This window comes from Gracilinanus agilis, chromosome 3 (genome assembly GCF_016433145.1).
Source record: "Gracilinanus agilis isolate LMUSP501 chromosome 3, AgileGrace, whole genome shotgun sequence".
Lineage (NCBI taxonomy): Eukaryota > Metazoa > Chordata > Mammalia > Didelphimorphia > Didelphidae > Gracilinanus > Gracilinanus agilis.
Genome location: NC_058132.1, coordinates 498,538,916 through 498,559,598, shown reverse-complemented (window position 1 = coordinate 498,559,598; position 20,683 = coordinate 498,538,916). Strand labels below are relative to the sequence as shown.

General features: G+C 37.8%; 1 protein-coding gene across 1 annotated transcript in view; it reads right to left on the bottom strand.

Annotated features, from left to right (window-relative positions):
• Positions 1–6,463: 6,463 nt before the first annotated feature.
• Positions 6,464–20,683, bottom strand: part of ECRG4 (ECRG4 augurin precursor) — a 59,736-nt gene continuing 45,516 nt past the window's right edge. Inside the window, exons 2-5 of the mRNA XM_044667061.1 lie at positions 20,170–20,307; positions 14,753–14,800; positions 11,443–11,600; positions 6,464–6,625 (exon numbers count right to left, since the gene is read on the bottom strand). Coding sequence (XP_044522996.1) covers positions 6,464–6,625; positions 11,443–11,600; positions 14,753–14,800; positions 20,170–20,263 — 462 coding nt within the window. The 5' untranslated portion in view covers positions 20,264–20,307. The remainder of the gene's footprint in view (positions 6,626–11,442; positions 11,601–14,752; positions 14,801–20,169; positions 20,308–20,683) is intronic.

Here is a 20,683-nt window from a genome sequence, read left to right as displayed (position 1 = left end):
AAATGTTCCTCTCAACATTAAATCTATGATCTTATCTATGAGGGAAAGAAGTAAGATTTGTGTGAATCGTACCAGTCAGAGTATCATAGACTTAGATTCAGAAGATATTCTAGACATCAATGAGCTCAAAATGTTTTGCAGATTAAAAAACTGAGGTCCAGAGAAGTAAAACTAGCAATAATGCTATTGGAACCACTGATGGACCAGTTTAACTATCAGGACAAGAAATAGGGATTTTAATGCTCTTTCTCCTGCCATCCCAAGCCAATCCCTAGAGAAAATCCTGCATCCATTTGGTCCTAATATTTGGAATTAAACATGCAAAATAGTGGGCATTCCAAGTATCAGCTAGGCCAGATTCACAGGCTCTTTGCTCCACAAACTTGCGATAAGGCTTCTTTCAGAGAAAGTATTCCTACAACTCTATGCTTCCTAGACAATAACTGAAACAGAAGATAGATGTTGTGATACAGAGAGGGTGGCATAACAGTTTTGCAGGCTTTTGCAGAGTTCTTATGTGAGTTAAGAGGTTTTAGAATCTTGGGAAAAGTTTCAGTTGGTCCTGGGAACTCGTGCAGGGAACCAGGGTCCAGCTGAGCTCCTTCTGGAGATTGAAACCTGGCCTAGATTTGTAGTTTCTTTTGAGATTTGTTAATTTAGCTAAATCCTTTGAATCTCCCTACCCTATCTTATTACTACCTTCATTTCCCCTACCTGAATGTCTGAGAAGAGTGAATAGGAGAGTAGATCTGAGAGTTAGTTCAAATCTGTGATAATTTTGTCTTACCCTTGCAACAAATTATCTATTGAGTCTTTGTATCCAACTTCCTAAACCCTTTTGATTTCAAAATCACCTTGAGAGCTGAGTAAAGGCAGGTCCTTTCTCAGTCTCACATTCCTGCTTCCCTTCCCCCACCTGAGGTTTCTCTAAGCGACTGTTAGGGCTTCCTTGATCCTCTACCCTGCCAATCTATCCTAGAAGACAATAAACCCTTTTATGTTTAAACAAGACCTTTTGGCTATTTCATTAGTTAATTAGTAAGAGAGGGAGAAAGATAAAGAGGAACAACATACTCTCTGCAGTTTGAGGGAAGCTGAGGGTATCCATTTTGAAGGAAGTGTAACTTCAATTCTAGTCCCTTCCTGTGAAACCGACTAAAGCCTGAAGTCAGTTTCCTGATGTCTTGGCTGACTCTAACTTGGCTCTGTAAAGTGTCCTTATTACTTGAAGGGATCATACTATTTTCCTTCAGTGTTTTGTCTTTAACCTAAGTCCCAGTCTGTATTTCTCTGCTGCTATTTGCCTGCCTAGATTAATCCATCCTCTCCCTTGCAACCCTTGTTACCTCAGAGTTATACTTCCTAAACTCAGGCATTCCCTTTTTTCTCCTACCACCTCAACTACCATCCTTCATCATTGAACCTTCCTCATCCACTATATTGCCTTAACTTCCCTACTACCTAGTCTATTCCCTTGATTACCTCCAGCCTTGGGTCCCTTGCCTTGTCTTATTCCCTGATCCTACCAGTTACTACCCCTAGCTTCAGCCTCATATTGCCTCCTACAATTCCCCCTATTACATCCTGTAAATCCCCTTATTACATCTCTACAAATTCCCCTATTACAATGTCCATTCATTTTGGACCCCACTGGTACCATGAGAGATTAAGTCCTCATGGGCAAGATTGAGAAGTGAGTACAAAGAGTTTATTCCAAAAGTAACTTATTTTCCTTTCTCTCTATTCATTCTTAGAATCCATTGGCTCCCACTGCATGATCAATCATGGCATGGTTCTTGGAGAAGGCCAATTCTACTACCAGCATTGATGGGACAATGGTCTGAAGAGGTATAAGTCTTATCTAACATTTACTCTCCATCAGACCTAGAACCAGAATTCCTTCCCCCATACCTGAACCTTAGGGGGAAAATGTTTTAAACCTTTATCTTCTGTCTTAGAACTGACACTAAGTGTTGGTTCCAAGGCAGAAAAGTTGTAAGGGCTTGGCAATGGAGATTAACTCACTTGCCTAAGGTCACACAGCTAGGAAGTATCTGAGGCCAAATTTGAACCTAGGACCACCTGGCTCTCTATCCACTGAGTCACCTAGCTGCCATCTAATTTGTAAATTAAGTTGTTTTATGTTTTGAGCTTTGTGATCCTGAGTGCTTCTAAAAGGACCTGTCATCTATTTTTGTGGGGTTTGCCAGATATATCCTAGTTCCGCCTGGGTAGAAGACGATGAGCCAGAAAGATGAGAAATGACCCAAATACACCTGTGTCCTCTCATTGGGAAGAAGCCTCTGAAGGATTACACAGCAATTCTTGAGAAGACATACTATCAAACATAGCAGAATAAGGATAACTCCACTCTTCAAAATGGATTAGCCAGCCCAAGAGGGTGTGAGGATGGTAAAATTTATAGACACTCAACCTTTACAGCAAGGCGTAATGAAGAGGGAACTGGAACTGGAGTCAAGAAGACCTGGGTTTATTTCTCAGATACTTACTAGCTGGGAGACTTAGGGTGAGTCACTAACTACTCTTCACTTCATCTTTGTCATTGGTAAAATGAAGGCACTGGAAACTTAGTGCCTCCAAGGTTCCTTATAGTTCTAAATCTATGAGATTCTAATCCTAGAATGATTATCCATGCACCTATGCTGACAAAAATCACATATCCTTGAAGCAGTGCCATATAGATATATATACTTATATATCTGTGTACAGATATCTGCATTATATAATATACTATCTGTCTGTATATAGATGTATAATATACTGTCTGTATACAGATATCTGTATATATAATAACTATATGCATATTGATATCTGCATATATAATATGCCATCTGTATACAGATATCTATATATAATATCTGTATGTATACATATGTGTATATATAATATAATATCTGTGTATATACAGATATGTAATATACAAATATATATTCATATGTATTAAATATAGTTGTTAGTTTCCTATCCTTAATTTCAAGATTGAGTTGAACTTCTTAAATGTCTCCTTAAAAAAAACAAACCCAAACTAAATAAGGTTGCTTTTTATTCTCATGTAGTCCTTGATCAGTGTTTCTATTCTCTTGGTTTAGGAGCCATACATGGGGAAAAAAACAACATTCCCACCTTGCTTTGACTATTTATTGAAATTATTGAGAATGTTCATCTTCTTGCCTTTTCCCTAATTTTCTAGGTGACAGATCAGAGAACCTTTGGATGAAAGATTGGAAGATAGAAAAGACACTTGATTACTAGAGAGACTTCAAATATCTCCATTTCTAATCTAATAATTCTCCATTAAGATGTTCATTCTATATCTAGCTTTTTTCATTTGTATCCACAATATTGTAATAAGGGAATATGGCAATTAGGGTATGATATGAGACCAAGGGCTGGAGGTAATAAGGAAATTAAGGCAGAGGTAGGGTTGTAATAGTGGATAAGGCAGGCAAGGGACTAAAGGTAGAGTGAATAAGGGATAAGGCACAGTGGATAGGGTTTTGTGGATCCCTAAGGCAGTAAAGTGGATAAGGAAGGTACAATAGTGAAGGTACTAGATTGAGATGGTAGGAGAGGTAAAGGAATGACTGAATGTAGGGAATATAAACACAGAGGTATAAGGTTTGAGACAGAGACACTAAAGGGATCAGACTGAGCCTTTCAGATAGGAAGGGCACTTTCACAGACAAAGATTAGGGCCAGCCAAGAATGGCTTGAAACTGACTAGAGGGCTTTCTAGTCAGTTTCTCAGGTTCACAAAGGAAGATTCAGAAGAAGTATTGAGATTTCACTTCCTTCAAAATGGACACCTTCAATCCCTCAGGACCCAGAGAGAATGTTATTTCCTTTCTCCCTTCTCCCTCTCTTATCAATCAACTAATGAAGTAGTTAAAGGCTTTGATTAAGTGACAAAACAGGGTTTATTGAATTTTAGGGTTGATTGGAAGGGACAGAGGATACAAGGTAACTCTAACAGCCGCCTAGAGAAAGCTTCAGGTGGGGGAGGAAGACAGGAGTGTGAGACTGAGATAGGAACTTGCCTAAATCATCCCCGAGGTTTGTAGCCTATAGGGTTAGGAAAGTTGGATACAATAATTAAAGAGATAATTTGTAACAAGGGTAAGCCCTACTTGACTATGGGAAACTAAACTATCAAGTTTGAAAACTAACACTCAGATCTACCCTCCTTTCAACAACCCCAAGAGATTTAGGAAGGGAAAATGATGATGGGAACAAGGGAAGGTAGAGAGACTCAAAGGAAATAGTTAAACTAACAAATTTTAAGAGAAAAGCTGCAGAATATAGGTCAGGTTTTCAATCCAAAAATAGAGCTCAGATTGACCCTTCTACTCTCCAGGAGTCTCCAGGGTCAACTGACACTCTACAAGATTCTAAACCCTTCCTCAACTGCCAGAAACTCTGCAGCATGGCTTCGCAGGGCTGACATGCACCCTATTTGCACTACAATATATAGCAGAGCATTCATTCTTATTTTATCTAGAATGAAAAAAAAAAACCACAGCACAATCTAGATTTTAATGTCAACTTTTTTTTTTCTAAACCTTTACCTTCCGTCTTGAAGTCAATACTGTGTATTGGCTTCAAGGTAGAAGAGTGGTAAGGGTAGGCCATGGGGGTTAAGTGACTTGCCCAGGGTCACACAGCTGGGAAGTGTCTGAGGCCAGATTTGAACCTAGGACCTCCTGTCTCTAGGCCTGGTTCTCAATCCACTGAGCTACCCAGCTGCCCCCAATGTCAACTTTTAAAGTGAAGAATCTTCCCATACAATACCCTAGGCATAATCTATTATGCTAAAGACTTGGTAGAGCATATATGAGAAATCCAAATGGGACACCAGAATGATAACAAAAGAGTCCTGGCCTATTGCCGTAGTTTCTCCCAGTCATATCTCAAACTTATGAAATATTAAATTAATTAATGACATAGTAATTGAACTTGAAATAAGCTTCATTTTTAACCAAGTAAAAGCAGCAAAAACCATTTTGAAATAAAAGTTTATTTTTTGTATAAGAATATATACGATAAGATCTTGTATAAGATGATACATCAAGCATCAGGTGGTATTTCTATTGTTCTTTAGCAATTGCATTAGTGTCATAAAGAGAAAGATTACATGAGTTAAATAAAACAAACATTCTAGTGGGAGTTCAAAATTATATCAGAATGGATTATTGTGTCATTTGGAAATGACAAAGATGAGAGTACAAACATGACAAAGTCCACATGAAGAACTGTAAAATGAAGAATATAATCAAAAATATACTTGCTACAATTACAGTTTTTTTAAAGCAACAATAACATCTTATAAAAATGTACACAAGAAATAGGCACACAGAAGCAAATAGAACACTACTCTTATTATTCCCTTAAAGTTAATATCCAGGGTGTCCCAAAAGTCTTTGAGCAGACTTTTTTTTTTACCTTATATTGGTTCCAAGGCAGAAGAAGAGTAAAGGCTAGGCAGAGGGGGTTAAGTGACTTGCCCAGAGTCATACAGCTAGGAATTGTTTGAAGCCTGATTTGAACTGAAAACCTGCTGTCTCCAAGCTGGCTCTCAATCCACTGAGCCATCTAACTGCCCCTTTTAAAACAATGCCCTAATCTTTTTTTTTAAACAGAGCAAAATCAATTTATTGTAAATGGGATCAATAAAAAAGACAGAATCAACCTGATGATTTCAGGAGAAACCAGCTAATCAAAGGGATGAGCTGCAGGAATGGAAGATACTTCCACTCTTCTGTTTTTGAAACTTCAGAAAAAAATCTAATGTTCATTCTTAGGAATCAAACTTTTAAGGAAACTACTAGTATTAACTCCATCACAGAATTTTGTCTTCTCTAGCCATCATCTCCAGTAACGGTTGGCATTTGACACAGAATAAAACAAATAAAAAAAGATGCTGGTTTTGATCACCAGATCACATGTGTCTCTTTGTTTCCTTCCAAATGAATCAGACTCTGCTGTTAAACCTGGTGGCTGCACATTCTAGCCCAATTCATGGTTTGTTGCCCCTAGTATTTCTCAGGTCAAGTTAGTGCCTGAACACTTTTAGAGCTCTCTGTTCCAGCTTGGTGGCTGTTTTTTTTTTAAAAAAAAATGTTCCCACTTATTGAACAATTTCATTTCTTCATCCCAATAACAGGAAAAAATGAGGAAGGTCTCCAGTATGTGGAATGGACCTTCAGTGGAGAACTTAAAGGAGGGCATAGACAATATTTTTTGCTTAATTGTGACTACAGTGATAATAAACGAATATCTTTTCAAAATGTACTAGTAAAATAAGAAGATTAATAGCTTATATTTATATGGTGCTTTAAAGTTTGCAAAGTGCTTTACATACACATTATTGTCTTTGAATCTCACCACAACCCTGTGAGGTAAGACAAAGCCCTTGGCACCTCATCTAGAGCATCAGAAAAGACACTCAGTAGTCATCGTAGTTGACACTGGCTCCATGCCTGAAGGTGTCTGCATGGCGCGGCCCAATGGCTGCATCTTCATCATAATGGCGCTGGTAGTAACCTCCATAATAGTCATGGCCATCTCGGCCTCTGTTTATCCAATAAGTAACATCATCTTCAAATTTCTGAATCAAGAAGAATATCAAAGATATTGAGTTGAGGTAACATAAGAGTCCCCCTCCAACTCCTTTCACCTTGAAAAGCTATCCCTTTTCCAAATTTAGTGGTTTCTTCCAGGTATTTTCTCCAAATAAAATTTTAATTTATTTTTATTTAAAAGGCACTGATGAAAAATATTTGAAAGTACATCTGTCCATTATTTCTTGTGTTCAGAATTTTTTTGATTCAAAGATAATTTACTTTCCCAGTTACATGTAATAATAATTTTTAATATATGTTTCCCAAAATTATAAGATACAAACCATTTCCTTCCCCTCTCCTTCAGAGATGGCAAGCAATTTGATCTGGGCGATACATATATTATCATGAAAAACACACCAGAAGTAAATAATTAACCAGTTAAAAAGGAATTTATTCCAGCATTTTTTCTAAACTCTTAAAATTTTCTTAATATCAGTTCTAAAATGGAAGAACAACAAGGACTAAGCAAATAGATAACTTTTCCAGGGTTATACAGCTAGGAAGTATTTGAGGCCAGCTTTAAACCCTGGCCCTCCTAATTATAGGGCTAGAGTCTATCCACTATACCACCTAGCTGCCTCTTACTCCAGCATTTTTGAAATTATCTGTGATGAGGACCCAGTTTTTCAGTACAGTATTAGATTTGACTTTTTAAAAATTTTTATTTTTTTTCCAAACCTGGAAGTTTGTCAGTACAGCACAAAATCCACTTTGTAAATGCAGACAAGTGCCTGCTCTTCGTTTTAAAGTTCTCTGGGGCCCCAAGGAGTTAAATAACTTGCCAAGGTATATACAATCAATATGTGGCAGAGGCTAAATTTGAATCAAGGTCTTTCTGACACTTAAACTTCAATCTACTTACTTATCAAATACTTTGCCATGACCACCAAATGTTTTACTATTGAGGGCAAGGCGGGTGTCACCAGCGTTCTTTGCCATCAGTTTGTCAGGAGCCATCACTCATGATGGACAAACTCTATTTTGAACTTAGAAATAGGGGTCTCAAGAATTCAAGAGATAGGATCAAGTCAATTCAACATGCATTTTATTTATGTATTTATTGTCTTAGTATTAATTCTAAGACAGAAAAATGGTAAGGGCTAGGCAATTGGGGTTAAGTGACTTGCCAGGGGTCACATAGATAGCTAAGAAGTATCTGAGGTTAGATTTGAACTCAGGTTTTCCTGATTCCAGTACTATATCCACTGTGCTACCTAGCTAACCCCATCAGCATGCATTTGTCAAGCACTTACTATGTGTCAGGCATTGTGCTAAGTGCTGGGAATAAAAGTACAAGGAAAAATCCAAGTCTTGTGAATTCCATTTTAATTCTCTTTCTATAGCATTATGGTAATACTCTAATCCTATTCATTCTAGATTTAAAAAAAACCTTTAATGGTTCTCTTTGCCCATGATATGTACGCTTGTAGTACAAATCTTCTTTTAGAATTTTAACTTTCTCCCATCAAACTCTGTTACTATTCACTCTACTTCAGTTAAGTTCCAATAATTTCTCACCTCCATGCTTTTGCTTACATTCTTCCCTTTGCCTAGAAGAGTAGCTGCCTTTATCCCTACTGAGTGAAATCTAATTCATTCATCAAAACTCATGCCAAATGCCACTTTCCAGGAAACTCAACTATATTCCCTAACTCAATATGATTTCATGTTCCTCAAATCCTGTGGCATATGGTACCTCGATGTACGGGACACACACCATTCTGCCTTGTCCTATAACTATGTATGTCCTTATTTTATTTATTTGGATTTTTTTCCAAGATTACATGTCAATATACATTTTGGTCACTGTTTTCTGACATTTTGTGATCCATTTTCTCTCCATTCCTCCTTCACATCTCCCCTGCTCAAGAGGGTGGGTTATATGATATAGATTATACGTGCATTATCATGTAATACATGTTTCCATATTTGTGATATTGTGAAAGAAGACACATATTGCTTTCATGGAAGAAATAAAGCGAAGAATGGCATGCTCAATCCACGTTCAAATACTCTAAGTTCCTCTTATGGTCATGGTTTACATTTGTTTTATCCTCCTTACTCAACTGTAAATTTCTCAAGGTCAGGGACAAATTCTCCCATATTTACTTTTGCCAGCACTTGGCACAGTGTGTTGCACTTAGAAGGAGCTTGGTGAATTAAAAATATTAAAAAGCAATAATAGCACATAAATAAGTGTCAGAACCATGGTACAGGTTACATGTGCTAAAGGAAGGAAGATGTCAATATAGACTGAAGTATAGTTATAGGGTATCTTTATATCATTTGGGGGAACAGCTAGGTAGTGCAGTGGATAGAGCATTGGGCTTAGAATCTTCCTGAATTCAAATCTGGTCCCTTAGAGTCTTACTAGTGACTTACAGTGGGAACCTGGGTGAACCATTTAACTCTCTTTGCCTCAGTTCATCATCTCTCAGATGAGCTGGAAAAGGGAATGACAAAGCCCTCCAGTATCATTGCCAAGTAAGCCTCGTGGATATTTATGGTCTGTGGGTTCCCAAAGAATCCGATATGACTGGCTGACTGAACAACAACCACCACAGAGAAGGAGGCAAGAGTAAGCTGGAAGTCTCATCACCTTCCTCAGTTGGCTTAGTTGTATTCCTCTTTGGGGCCAAGAAAGAGAAGTGAAGCAAGTCTATCTCTCCCTATTCAAAATGTCCTGTTTAAGATTCTCATTTTTGTTCATCTTTTTTCACAATTGCCTTTCCTATACCTGTTTAGATTTGAATCCAATCCTTGTTTTTCTCATTCCCAGACTTAGGATGAAACTTAGGCTTAAAATACTTTTTTTTTGTTTTTTCATGTTTCCTTCTGATTACCACCCACTCCAGAATGCACGTCTGAGCCTGAGTTCCATCACTGAGTATTTCCTGTGGCCCCACTCAGAGAGGCCACCCATGAAATGCTCATTGGAGGCAAAGGGTACACTCAGTTTCATGGCTTCTCACTCTTCCCCCACCTTCTGCTGGCACAAGCTACAGTTTTTCCTATGAAAACTTCCTCTGCAAAACTATTTTCCACCCTATGTATGATACACACAACCCAAATGATTGCTGAGTTTATATTTTGCCAATTAATTCTATGCCAAGATATTCCAGAAGCCTGGAGAAGCCAACATTTTAACAAATCTCTAATTTTTCCCTGCTACCAAACATTCTAAAAAAATAAAGGATAGCATATATTTATTTTGTATGTATGATGCATATATCTATACAAACACATGTATAAATAAATAATTTATTTTTATTATTTTAAAAATATTTAGAATATTTAATTTAACTTAAAACATTTATAAATTAAATATTTAAATATTTAGAAAATAAAAATTTTAATATTTAAAATAAAAATAAAATGATAATATTATTTAAAATAAAAATTTATATACATATATATGAAAAATCCCAGGGAATCTTTCAGCTAGAGCTTTGAACTAGGTGTAGATGGACTGAAAATTCTGCTTTTACTACAGCACTTCTGGAAATCAGCCTGTAAGCATCTATGAATGAATGCCTGTTTTCTCTTCAATGTCACTTTCTCTTCCTCCCCCATTCTCACATCCCATAGCCCGAACTTTGTTGTTTTTGACATTTTTGAGGTGAGGTTGGAAGCCTTTTTCATGCTCATGAGACCAGCTACTCTCAGGAGATCCAGGCAGAGGNAAATAAAATAATAATATTATTTAAAATAAAAATTTATATACATATATATGAAAAATCCCAGGGAATCTTTCAGCTAGAGCTTTGAACTAGGTGTAGATGGACTGAAAATTCTGCTTTTACTACAGCACTTCTGGAAATCAGCCTGTAAGCATCTATGAATGAATGCCTGTTTTCTCTTCAATGTCACTTTCTCTTCCTCCCCCATTCTCACATCCCATAGCCCGAACTTTGTTGTTTTTGACATTTTTGAGGTGAGGTTGGAAGCCTTTTTCATGCTCATGAGACCAGCTACTCTCAGGAGATCCAGGCAGAGGCTGAGCAATGGAATTAAATGCATGCCTCAACAAATCTTCCGCCCACATGGATTGGACTACAGCTTCTCTTGATTTAGGCAGACCAGTACAAAGACATGCATCTACTACCAAATTTAGTTAATGTGGGGCCAAAGGTTCTAACTTCTTATATTATTGGGAAATTAATCATATACAGAGCTTAGGTTAAAGGCAATTAGCAACCCTAGTTCCAGAAGACAAATGGAAAACATGTGTATATATGTGCACATACACACACTCAAATATACACTACTCCTTTATTTGGAGAGAGAGGTGGGAGATTATAGGTGCGGAATATGGTATATGTTATATCAGACACAGTCCCTGTGTTGTCTAGTTTTATTCAACTGTTTTTCTCTGTGACAAAGCAGTACTCTATAGATCAGTGATTCCCCAAGTGGGTGCCACTGCCCCCTGGTGGGTGCTGCAGCAATCTAGGAAGGCGGTGAGGGCCACAGTTGCATTGGGGGGCAGTGAATAACTGTAAGGGGATGGTGATAGTATGTGATGGGGGTGCTAAGTAATATTTTTTTCTGGAAAAAGGGTGGTAGGCCAAAAAAGTTTGAGAACCACTGCTATAGATAAAGAGAGGAATATCAGAAAAAAATCTGATATAAAAATAATTTAAAATAAAAGAATATTTTTAAAAAATATAACATATAAACACAAACTAAAAGAAACCAATCATTTGTTTTCTGGATCCTCACTACCCTCAGTGCCTTCCCCCCCCCCCAACTCCCTATCAGAACCTCTCAGAATTAAAAAAGAAAAAAAAAGGATACCTACAGTTTCATCAAAACCCATGTAGAGAAATTGCTGGTACCACTGCTGGACATCTGGCTGAGACCGGTCCCACAGCTGGCGTTTCTGGCGTTTCATGCTGTTTAAAAATTCTTTTGCTTCGCTTTCACCTACTGAAACTTCCGTCTTAGTTGGAGCAGATGCTGAAATGATCAATTCCCCCCATGCCCCAAGAACATGACAAGTTTTTTTTCTCCCTCTTGGCAGGAATCAATATCAAAATGGATTACATCCCCTTTACAACTCCATTCCTACCACGCCATGCTGAAAATTATAGCCTCACTTTCATGACAAATGGCTATCACCTCCAAATACTTCTACATGTTGGTCTTATTAAGTTCTATTTCTTTGAAGGAAAAATTGGAGAGATTGGGGGTATATATGTCATTAAAGGGCTTCTAGAGTTCAGGAACATCCCATGATTCCATGAATAACCCCAGGGGTCTTTGCAGTGAAACTCAACCACAAGCTTTTTGCCGCCATGACTGAACTACATTCAGCCTATGGACACAGAAATACCATTAAGGGACAAGTAGAATACCAATCGAGTACTTTGCAGGCCCATGGGCTTAGTTTTAAGTGTCTTTCTACCCAGGATGCAAATCAGAATGCTACATGCTTCTCCTTTAAGGGAGAAAATTCAATCCAATTCAATTCAACAAAAATGTAAGTGTGGCAGATGCTGTTTTGTGGGAAAACATGAATAACTGGGGGGAATCGAGGAAGGCTTCCTATAGAAAAGAGAACTTCAGTTGAGAGTGAAAGGGAACTAAAGACTGAAAAATGGAGAAGTGGGAAAGGAGAATGTTCCAGGAAACAGTGGAGAGAATTAACCCTATCCGAAAATAAAAACAAAACCTAGAGTCTTTTAATGTATAACAAGGGGTGGAGGGCTGGCATATTCTTAAATCATCCAAAATGGCATCACTCATGCAAAAGACATTGCTCTCTTGCAACTGCCAATCCTCCATTACAAATATATTTGTAATAAAAAGAACCAAGATCACCGATGTCCAGAAACTTAAACATTTTGAATTTGGGGCCTGAAAGGAACCATTTCAAGGAGAGTTCCAATGTAAAATGAGTCCAGTCCCATTGGATTCCTTATCAGATAAGGAAATTCAGGTCCTTGAATACAGGCCACTCTCCCAACATCACAATGGGAGGACCAGGGCAAGCACTCAGTTCTCCAGATGCAGAGGCATTGCTAGATACTGAATGAGAGAAGAAAGATCCCACTATTAATTAATCAGCAAGCATTTATTAAGCTTCTACTATGTTCTAAGGACTGAGCTACATACTGAAGCAATGAATATAAAAAAAATTGAATAACCTTTTACTTCATTTCCTAAGGTATAAAATCACTTGAGACATCAAGATTGTTTCCAGTTGTGTTTTTTTAATTACATATAATGCTGTTATGAGAATCTTTGAGCAGATAGTTCTTGTTTTTAATAATAATATTAATAAATAATAATAATATCTTTAGGGTACATTCCCAGCCACAGGGAACTAGTTGAAAATATTTTGGCTTAGCAGAGTAATTACATCAATTAAGTGGACAATTATGAGGAAGACAAAGATCTGGAAAAAATCCTTTGAAATAATGCAAAGAAAAAAACAAGGAGAACCAGATGGAAGAATGAAATACTTTTTACTCATGTTCATAGGGGGGAAAGTGAGTGAAAGTGCATGTATCCATGGAAACTTCGAAGGAAGGGTTGAAGAAGTGTTTTGAAACTTTATGAATAGAAATTAATTTAAATTTGAGGCAGGGCAGCTTAGTGGCTCAGTGGATAGAGACTCAGGTCTGGAGATGGGAAGTTAAGTTGTGGCTTCAAATCTGGCCTCAAGAGGAACATTGTACACAGAGACTGATACACTGGTAAAACCAAATGTAATGGACTTCTGTACTAGCAGCAATGCAATGACCCAGGACAATTCTGAGGGACTTATGGAAAAGATGCTACCCACATTCAGAGGAAGAACTGCAGGAGAGGAAACACAGAAGAAAAAACGATTGCTTGGACACATGGGTTGATGAGGATATGGTTGGGGATGTAGACTCGAAATGACCACACCAATGCAACTATCAGTAATATGTAAATGAGTCTTGATTGATGACACATGTTAAAAACAGTGGAAATGCACTTTGGCTAAGGAGAAAGTAAAACATGAATCATGGAACCATGGAAAATTTTTCTAAAAAAATAAAATATTTAAATCTTAAAAAAAAAATCTGGCCTCAGACACTTCCTAGTTGTGTGACCCTGGGCAAGTCATTTAACCCTAATTGCCTTAGCACTTTTCTGCTTTAGGACTGATGCTTAGTATCTATTCTAATACAGAAGATAAGGGTTTGTTGTTTTTATAAATGTCAGTGTCACTATGCAAGTATAGTTTATGTTGCTATTTAATGTTTTTCTTTTTATAATTGTTTTTAAAGTTTTATAGGACTAAATGATCTCTCAGGTTGATTTTCATTAAAAACAATATTATTTAAGAAACATTTTCTTTTCTTTCTTTTCTTTTTGTAAAACCCTAACCTTCTGCCTTAGCATCAGTTCTAGGACAGAGGACCAGCAAGGGCTAGACAATCAAGGGTAGGTAACTTGCCCAGGGTCACATAGCTAGGAAGTATCTGAGGGAAGATTTGAATCCAGGTCCTCTCAAATACAGGGCTAGCACTCTATTTACTATGCTACCTAGCTGCCTCAGGTTTAGGAAACATTTTCAATAACAACGGTTGAAGAGGATCTTCAGCTCAAATAAAGGCAGTTAACTATATGATGCCTTTTATGATGTGGGGAGGGCAGGGAGGGACTGAGACACTCATAATTAAATTATATTATTAATAATAAAAAAGAACAAAAGACATCAAAAAAGAAAGAAAAATCATTCAACCAGCACAGCTCCCTAAGTATTCCAGGAGATTGAAACTTTATTGCACTTCAAAGAATGATAAACTAGAAAGAAATATACTTGAATTCAGGGAGATGCACTCTAAAATGTCCAGTGGTTTTAAGGAGAATTAAAATTCAATTAACATTGGAGCATTCACGTTCCTTATTTCTCAGTTCCCATTGACAGATTTCCAGAGGAACAACATTGAACAAATTATCAGCAAGATTATTAAAGGAATATAACACTCTACACACACACCTTCAAATTGATTAAGCAGAAACACTTTTGATAGTTCCAAAGCTCATCTCTAGCGAGAAAGCATTCACAACTTTGTTCTGATATGCTTAAATCCTGCTAAGAACACAAGATTTGCAAATTTTAGTCTATTTACCTTCTCGTTTTTGAAGCAAGAGCTTCAGTTTGTTTCCTGTTGTTCCATCTAAAAGAAAGAAAAATGAAGATTAGCAACAGGGTTGAATGGTCCCTTTTAATCACTCTAAAGCAAGGATCAAAGCTTGACAAATAGATCTGGCAAGGCTGCAAGCTACATGCTTCTTTTTCATTTGTTTCCTCTCTAATCTTTAACATTTTAGCTAAATGTCAACTTTTCCATAAAATTGGTCCTAATCTCCAAAGAAGTAATGTCTATCCTTTTCAGACCTCACATAGTGACTTGTTTTTCAAGTCTCAATGAGGAGTCAGAAAGATCTGAATTTGAATACTGCCTTAGACATCTACTAGCTATTTGATGTTGGACAAATCACTTAATTCCTGTCTGCCTCAGTTTCTTCATCTGGAAAATGGTAATGATAATAGCGCCTACCTCACAAAGTTACTGTTAAGATCAAATCAATAATATAAGTAAAGCATTTTGAAAACCTTAAAGCATTATATAAATATTAGCTATTAATGTGGTTATCTGTCTTCTACTCCTACTCCTTAAGATCCTTGAGGGCAGGAGTTGTGACTTATCTAAGGGATGATCTTAGTATCAGCCTATCACTACTTTTTTTTTTTTTTTTTTTTTTTTTATAAAACCCTTACCTTCTGTCTTGGAGTCAATACTGTATTGGCTCCAGGGCAGAAGAATGGTAAGGGTAGGCAATGGGGATCAAGTGACTTGCCCAGGGTCACACAGCTGGGAAGTGTCTGAGGCCGGATTTGAACCTAGGACCTCCCGTCTCTAGGCCTGGCTCTCAATCCACTGAGCTACCCAGTTGCACCCCCTATCACTACTTAATGGAGTGGGTACTTTTTGTTGCCTGGAGTACCTGGGTGGTGTAGTGGCTAGAGCAGTGGCCCTGGTGTCAGGAAGACCTGAGTTAAAATTCTATCTCAAACACTTATTAGCAGTGTGACCCCGGGCAAGTCACCTAACCCTGATTGTCTAGCCTTGCTGCTTTTCTATCTTAGAACTGATACTAAGACAGAAAGTAAGGATTTTGCAAAAATAAATAAATAAATAAATAAACACTCCAGTATGGCAAGAAAACACCACCTGGAGTGGAGAAGAGTTGGAGTCCAACAGGACTAAAATGGCTGAATAATAACAACAATAAATAAATAAATATTTATTCAATGAATTTTTAATGAATTAATAAAATCAGAATTTTCTCATTATATTAAAAATGTCAATTATATGGTCAGTGTAGGAATATGTTTTGTTTGACTATGTGTCTTGGGTTTTGTTTTCCTTTTCCTTTTTTTATTTTTGTAGGGAGAAAAAATAAATTTTGATTCATTGTAAATTATATCCATATAGTCTTTAGTGCTATCTATTCACGTATTCACACACATAAATGCATGCCTGCTCAGTGATTTAAAATCACTACAGTTCTTCATATGGAGTAAAAAAAAAAGTCAAGATGGTAAAATTAGGGTGAGAGAGACCTGACTAGACAATGGTCTGTGTGAACAAGATTTGAAGGACTTTAAACTCATTTTGAAGCAACAGTTTGACTTAACAGACCAAAAAAAAAAAAAAAAAAAGGATGTTTTTAGGAAAGAAATGAGAAATTGGCAGTCCTGCTCTATTCCATCCTGGTCTGACCACACATGGAATCTGTATGCACTAATTTTTGGGAAGGACACTGACAGACTAGAGTAAGTATGGAAGAGAAAGACCAGGATGGCAGGGAAACTGGAGACCCCATCATAAAAGACCCTCTTAAAAAAACTGGAGATATTTAGCTTAGACAAGGATTAGGTGAGACATGATACCTTTTGTTGTTGCTGTTCAATCATTCCAGTCATATCCAATTCTTCTCTACCTCATTCGAAATTTTCTTGAAAAAGATACTAGAGTGGTTTCCCATTTCCTTCTCCAGCTCATTTTGCAAATGAGGAAACTGAGTCAAACAGGATTAAAGAGACTTGCCCATGGTGACAGCTAGTAAGTGTCTGACATTGGGTTTGAAGTCTTTCTTCACTTCAGGTCTGTCACTTTATCCATTGTGCCACCTAGCTGCCCCATTGGTATTATAATTTACATTAAAATGTTTGAGCAGGCCCATAAAGTCTGGCTTTCAGTTAGCCTACATGATAATCCATCACTTCATCCATTCAACAGCTGTTCACAAACAACTCCTGAGCTGCGATCCAAACAAGGGTAGATAAATCCAGCTACTGTTCAAATCTCGTATGAAAGTTTTTGAAGATTAATGAATATGACATAGTTTTGATCTTCAAATTTGGATTGGTTTCAGGGACTGATTAATAGGTTGTACTTTCTTAAAACTTCATAGAATCTCCTTCCAAAAACAACAACATAGTATAACTGAAAAAAGCACCGAACTGAGAGTCAACTTGGGATCACATTTTCCCTATGACTTGGTACTACATTCACACTATATATCATACGGAGTACATATATACACATTTATGCATCATATAAATATATGCACACACATAACCTATATTAAAATGCAAACAAATGCACTCAAATTTATATATACAGAAAATATATTGTTATATGTCATATAATACAAATTACATAATATGTATTATATTTTAAAACTATTTCAACATAACTTATTTCCCTTAAAATCCTATTTATGTTGTCATTTCTAGATAGAGAAATAATATATACAAATATGTACAAATTTGTGACTACAACTTTCAGTATAGCTACCTTCTTTTATAATCATATTTACTTTGTTTTTATCATCTATATGCATAACTACATGTATATATATACATAACCAATGCATGCATATACACATCCAGTATTCAGATTTATATCTAAGTATACACAAATCTGTATGTTCGAATGATATATTTTAATGTTATTTCAATATAACATGTTTGTAATCTTTTTTGTTATTTATATGTACATAAATACATAAATATATTTGTCTAGAAATATATCATATATACATATATTTCATATTGAAGATTAAGGTCTCCTGGATTCAATGATCTGTAATGACCTTCTAGGTCTAATTCCTACAATTAGATTAAATCTCAAGTTCTCAAGTGTACTCTCATCGTCTTTATCCTCACATCAATCAGTGCAAAGTTATCTATCAAGTATCACAGATAATTAGAATTGAACTCCATTTGTCATAAGAGAATGAGGGACAGATAATATTAACTAATTTTGCCCTGCATCATGAATTTCCCATCCCAGCATCATTATTCGTTAATATGTCACTGAATACTGGAGTAGACTATGCACTCCCTAATTCACCAGACTCTGTCATCTTCTCTAGCTCTGAATCCTCTAACCAGTTTAAATGTATTTCTCGGTGATAGATGTTTATTAATTGGCTTAGGTTATTCAAGTTTGAGTAGCTGTATATGTGTGTACATACGTAGAAGTAAATCCTCCCAAACACTTCTGGGAAATATAGAGTAGAGCCTTTGAATATACCAGGAACATTTCATTTCAAGTTACTGAATTCTTTGTATCAACTTAACACATAACAATCACTGAAAAGTAACAATTCGTAGCTAATCTTCAATCTAACCTCTTTTGAAAAAATGGGGAAGCCCAATCAGGGGCTGAAAATTCAATAATGATATGGTGGGTCTTTACAACCTTCCTTTAGTTTGAGTGTTTCCAGTATATCTCATAAACTTTCACCATACAGAATCACAAAAGGGAGTATGTTATGTATTGAAGTGAGCATAAGCTCTGGAATTAGACATCCTGGATTCAAATCCTTTTTCTCATAATTAATACCTAACTGTAGGCAAGCCATTTCACCTCTCTGTGCTGTAGTTTTTCTCACTGAAAAATATAGCCTTTGGACTAGAAAGCCTCTAAAGTTGCTCCAGAGCCATGATTCTATGTACATCCTACTCAAACCGGAACATCCATGTCATCATTCAGCCCCTGCCTGAAAACATGTATTGATGGAGAACTCGCTGTCTATGGAGGTAGTACATTCTACTTCTTGACAGAAAGTCTCTGTTCCACCCATTGATCCTAGCTCTCTGAGCACTGAGGTCAAACAGAACTTGAATGAATTCTGCTCTTCTTCCCAGAGGACTTTATTCATGTTCCCCATTTGGAAAGCAAGCCCCAAGTTCAGACCTAGCTTGTCCATTGACTCGCTAATAACAATTATCATGGCTTTTTCCCATGAAAAGTAAGCAGAATTAAGTATAAAATGACTCTCAGAAGGCTCTTGTAAACCTTAGACTTGGGTCACTACTAACCCGTGCCACAAAAGTACATTTTTCTTTCATGATAAAAGAATCAGGAAACTCTGAAGGTGATATCATTTTTCTCTCCCTGTCACCCAGTTACTTACTGGCAAAATCATCTAGAGCCAAGTGGTATAAGAAGAGGAAGGGAAGAATGGGAAGTATCCAAACAGGCGTAATTCTCAGCATCTCCACCTGCTCATGAACACATACACTTGGAAGCCCTAACATGTACTCTTCTTCCCCTATTGTCCTCGTCCTGGAGTCCTCTTCTGTTCACCAGCTGACTTGATTGCCACTCAACTTTTTCCACTCACTTTTTTTTTAACCCTTACCTTCTGTCTTGGAGTCAATATTGTCTCCAAGGCAGAAGAGTGGTAAAGGTAGGCAATGGGGGTCAAGTGACTTGCCCAGGGTCACACAGCTGGGAAGTGTCTGAGGCCAGATTTGAACCTAGGACCTCTCATCTCTAGGCCTGGTTCTCAATCCATTGAGCTACCCAGCTGCCCCTGTCCACTCACTTTCTTAAGGACTTTCTTCACAATGACCTGATAGACCAGGGAGATTGTTATTCCATTTGGACACTATGGGAGCGAGGTGCCGACCTGTGATTGCATTTTGGGTAGAGAGCTCTTGTTCTCCAGTTTAGTTTAGATAGTAATCTAAGAGCACTGAGAAGTTCAGTGACTTCCCTAAGATCATCCAGCCAGCAAGAGCCCGAGGTAGGTCTCAAACTCAATTCATTCTGGCTCAAAAGTGGTACCTCAATTATCTCTGCACTTGTCTATGGTTACCTACTGGAAGAGTCAGCCTTTAGGCTCAAACTCACACCTTTATCAAATCTCTTTTCACTACAGCATCTGCTTATCTAACCAAAATCCACTTGCAGATCCATTAAAGCTGTTGCCTTCTTTCTCCCCTATTCCTAAGCTCCCAGAGCTCACTTCTGGACCCCCATACCCACACCCCCGGCCTAATGTGGAGTGGCTTCTCTTCTTGATTTTCTTTTCCAGATCCCATCCTATCCCAGGTCCCTAGCACAGGAGCTCTCTGAGCTGCAAAGCCAAGCTCGGTGCTTCCCAGGCTCTCCCTCAGGCCCTCCTAAGTCCCTCCGCATCTTAAACCGGGTCAGCGCCACACAGTGCAGGGAGAACTCACTTGGCACCAGGCACAGCAGTAGGACAAGCGCCAGGACAGCCAGAGCGAGTACCCGGCTGGGGATGAACTGGGAGCTGGAAGAGGCTGAACCCATCTCTGCTGGCAGCTGCTCACCGGGATGTTCTCGAGCTCTCTCAGCTGCAGGGACAAAGCGAGGTGCTAGTAAAGGGGATGGAGAACAAATAGACTTATACACCCACCGCCCCACCTCCCTCCTCCCTCCAAGCCCCCCAACTGGTCAGACCCAAGCTGGCCGGCAGTCATAACAGGAAAGCGAATTGTGCAAACACGCACACAAACCCAGACATCTACCCGCAGCTTCTGCCGCTCAATTAGCTCTTTTCAGCTCTGCCTGGAAGTTGATTGAATAATCCCCCGGCACCATCTCCAAACAGAAAAACTGGCCAAAAGCAAAGGGGGCCGTGCCAAAGTGCACAGAGTGCACAGAGTGTTCCACTATTCCGTTTCTTACTGAATGAAGCCTTTTCCCTCCTGGTCCTGTGGTTGTTTTTCA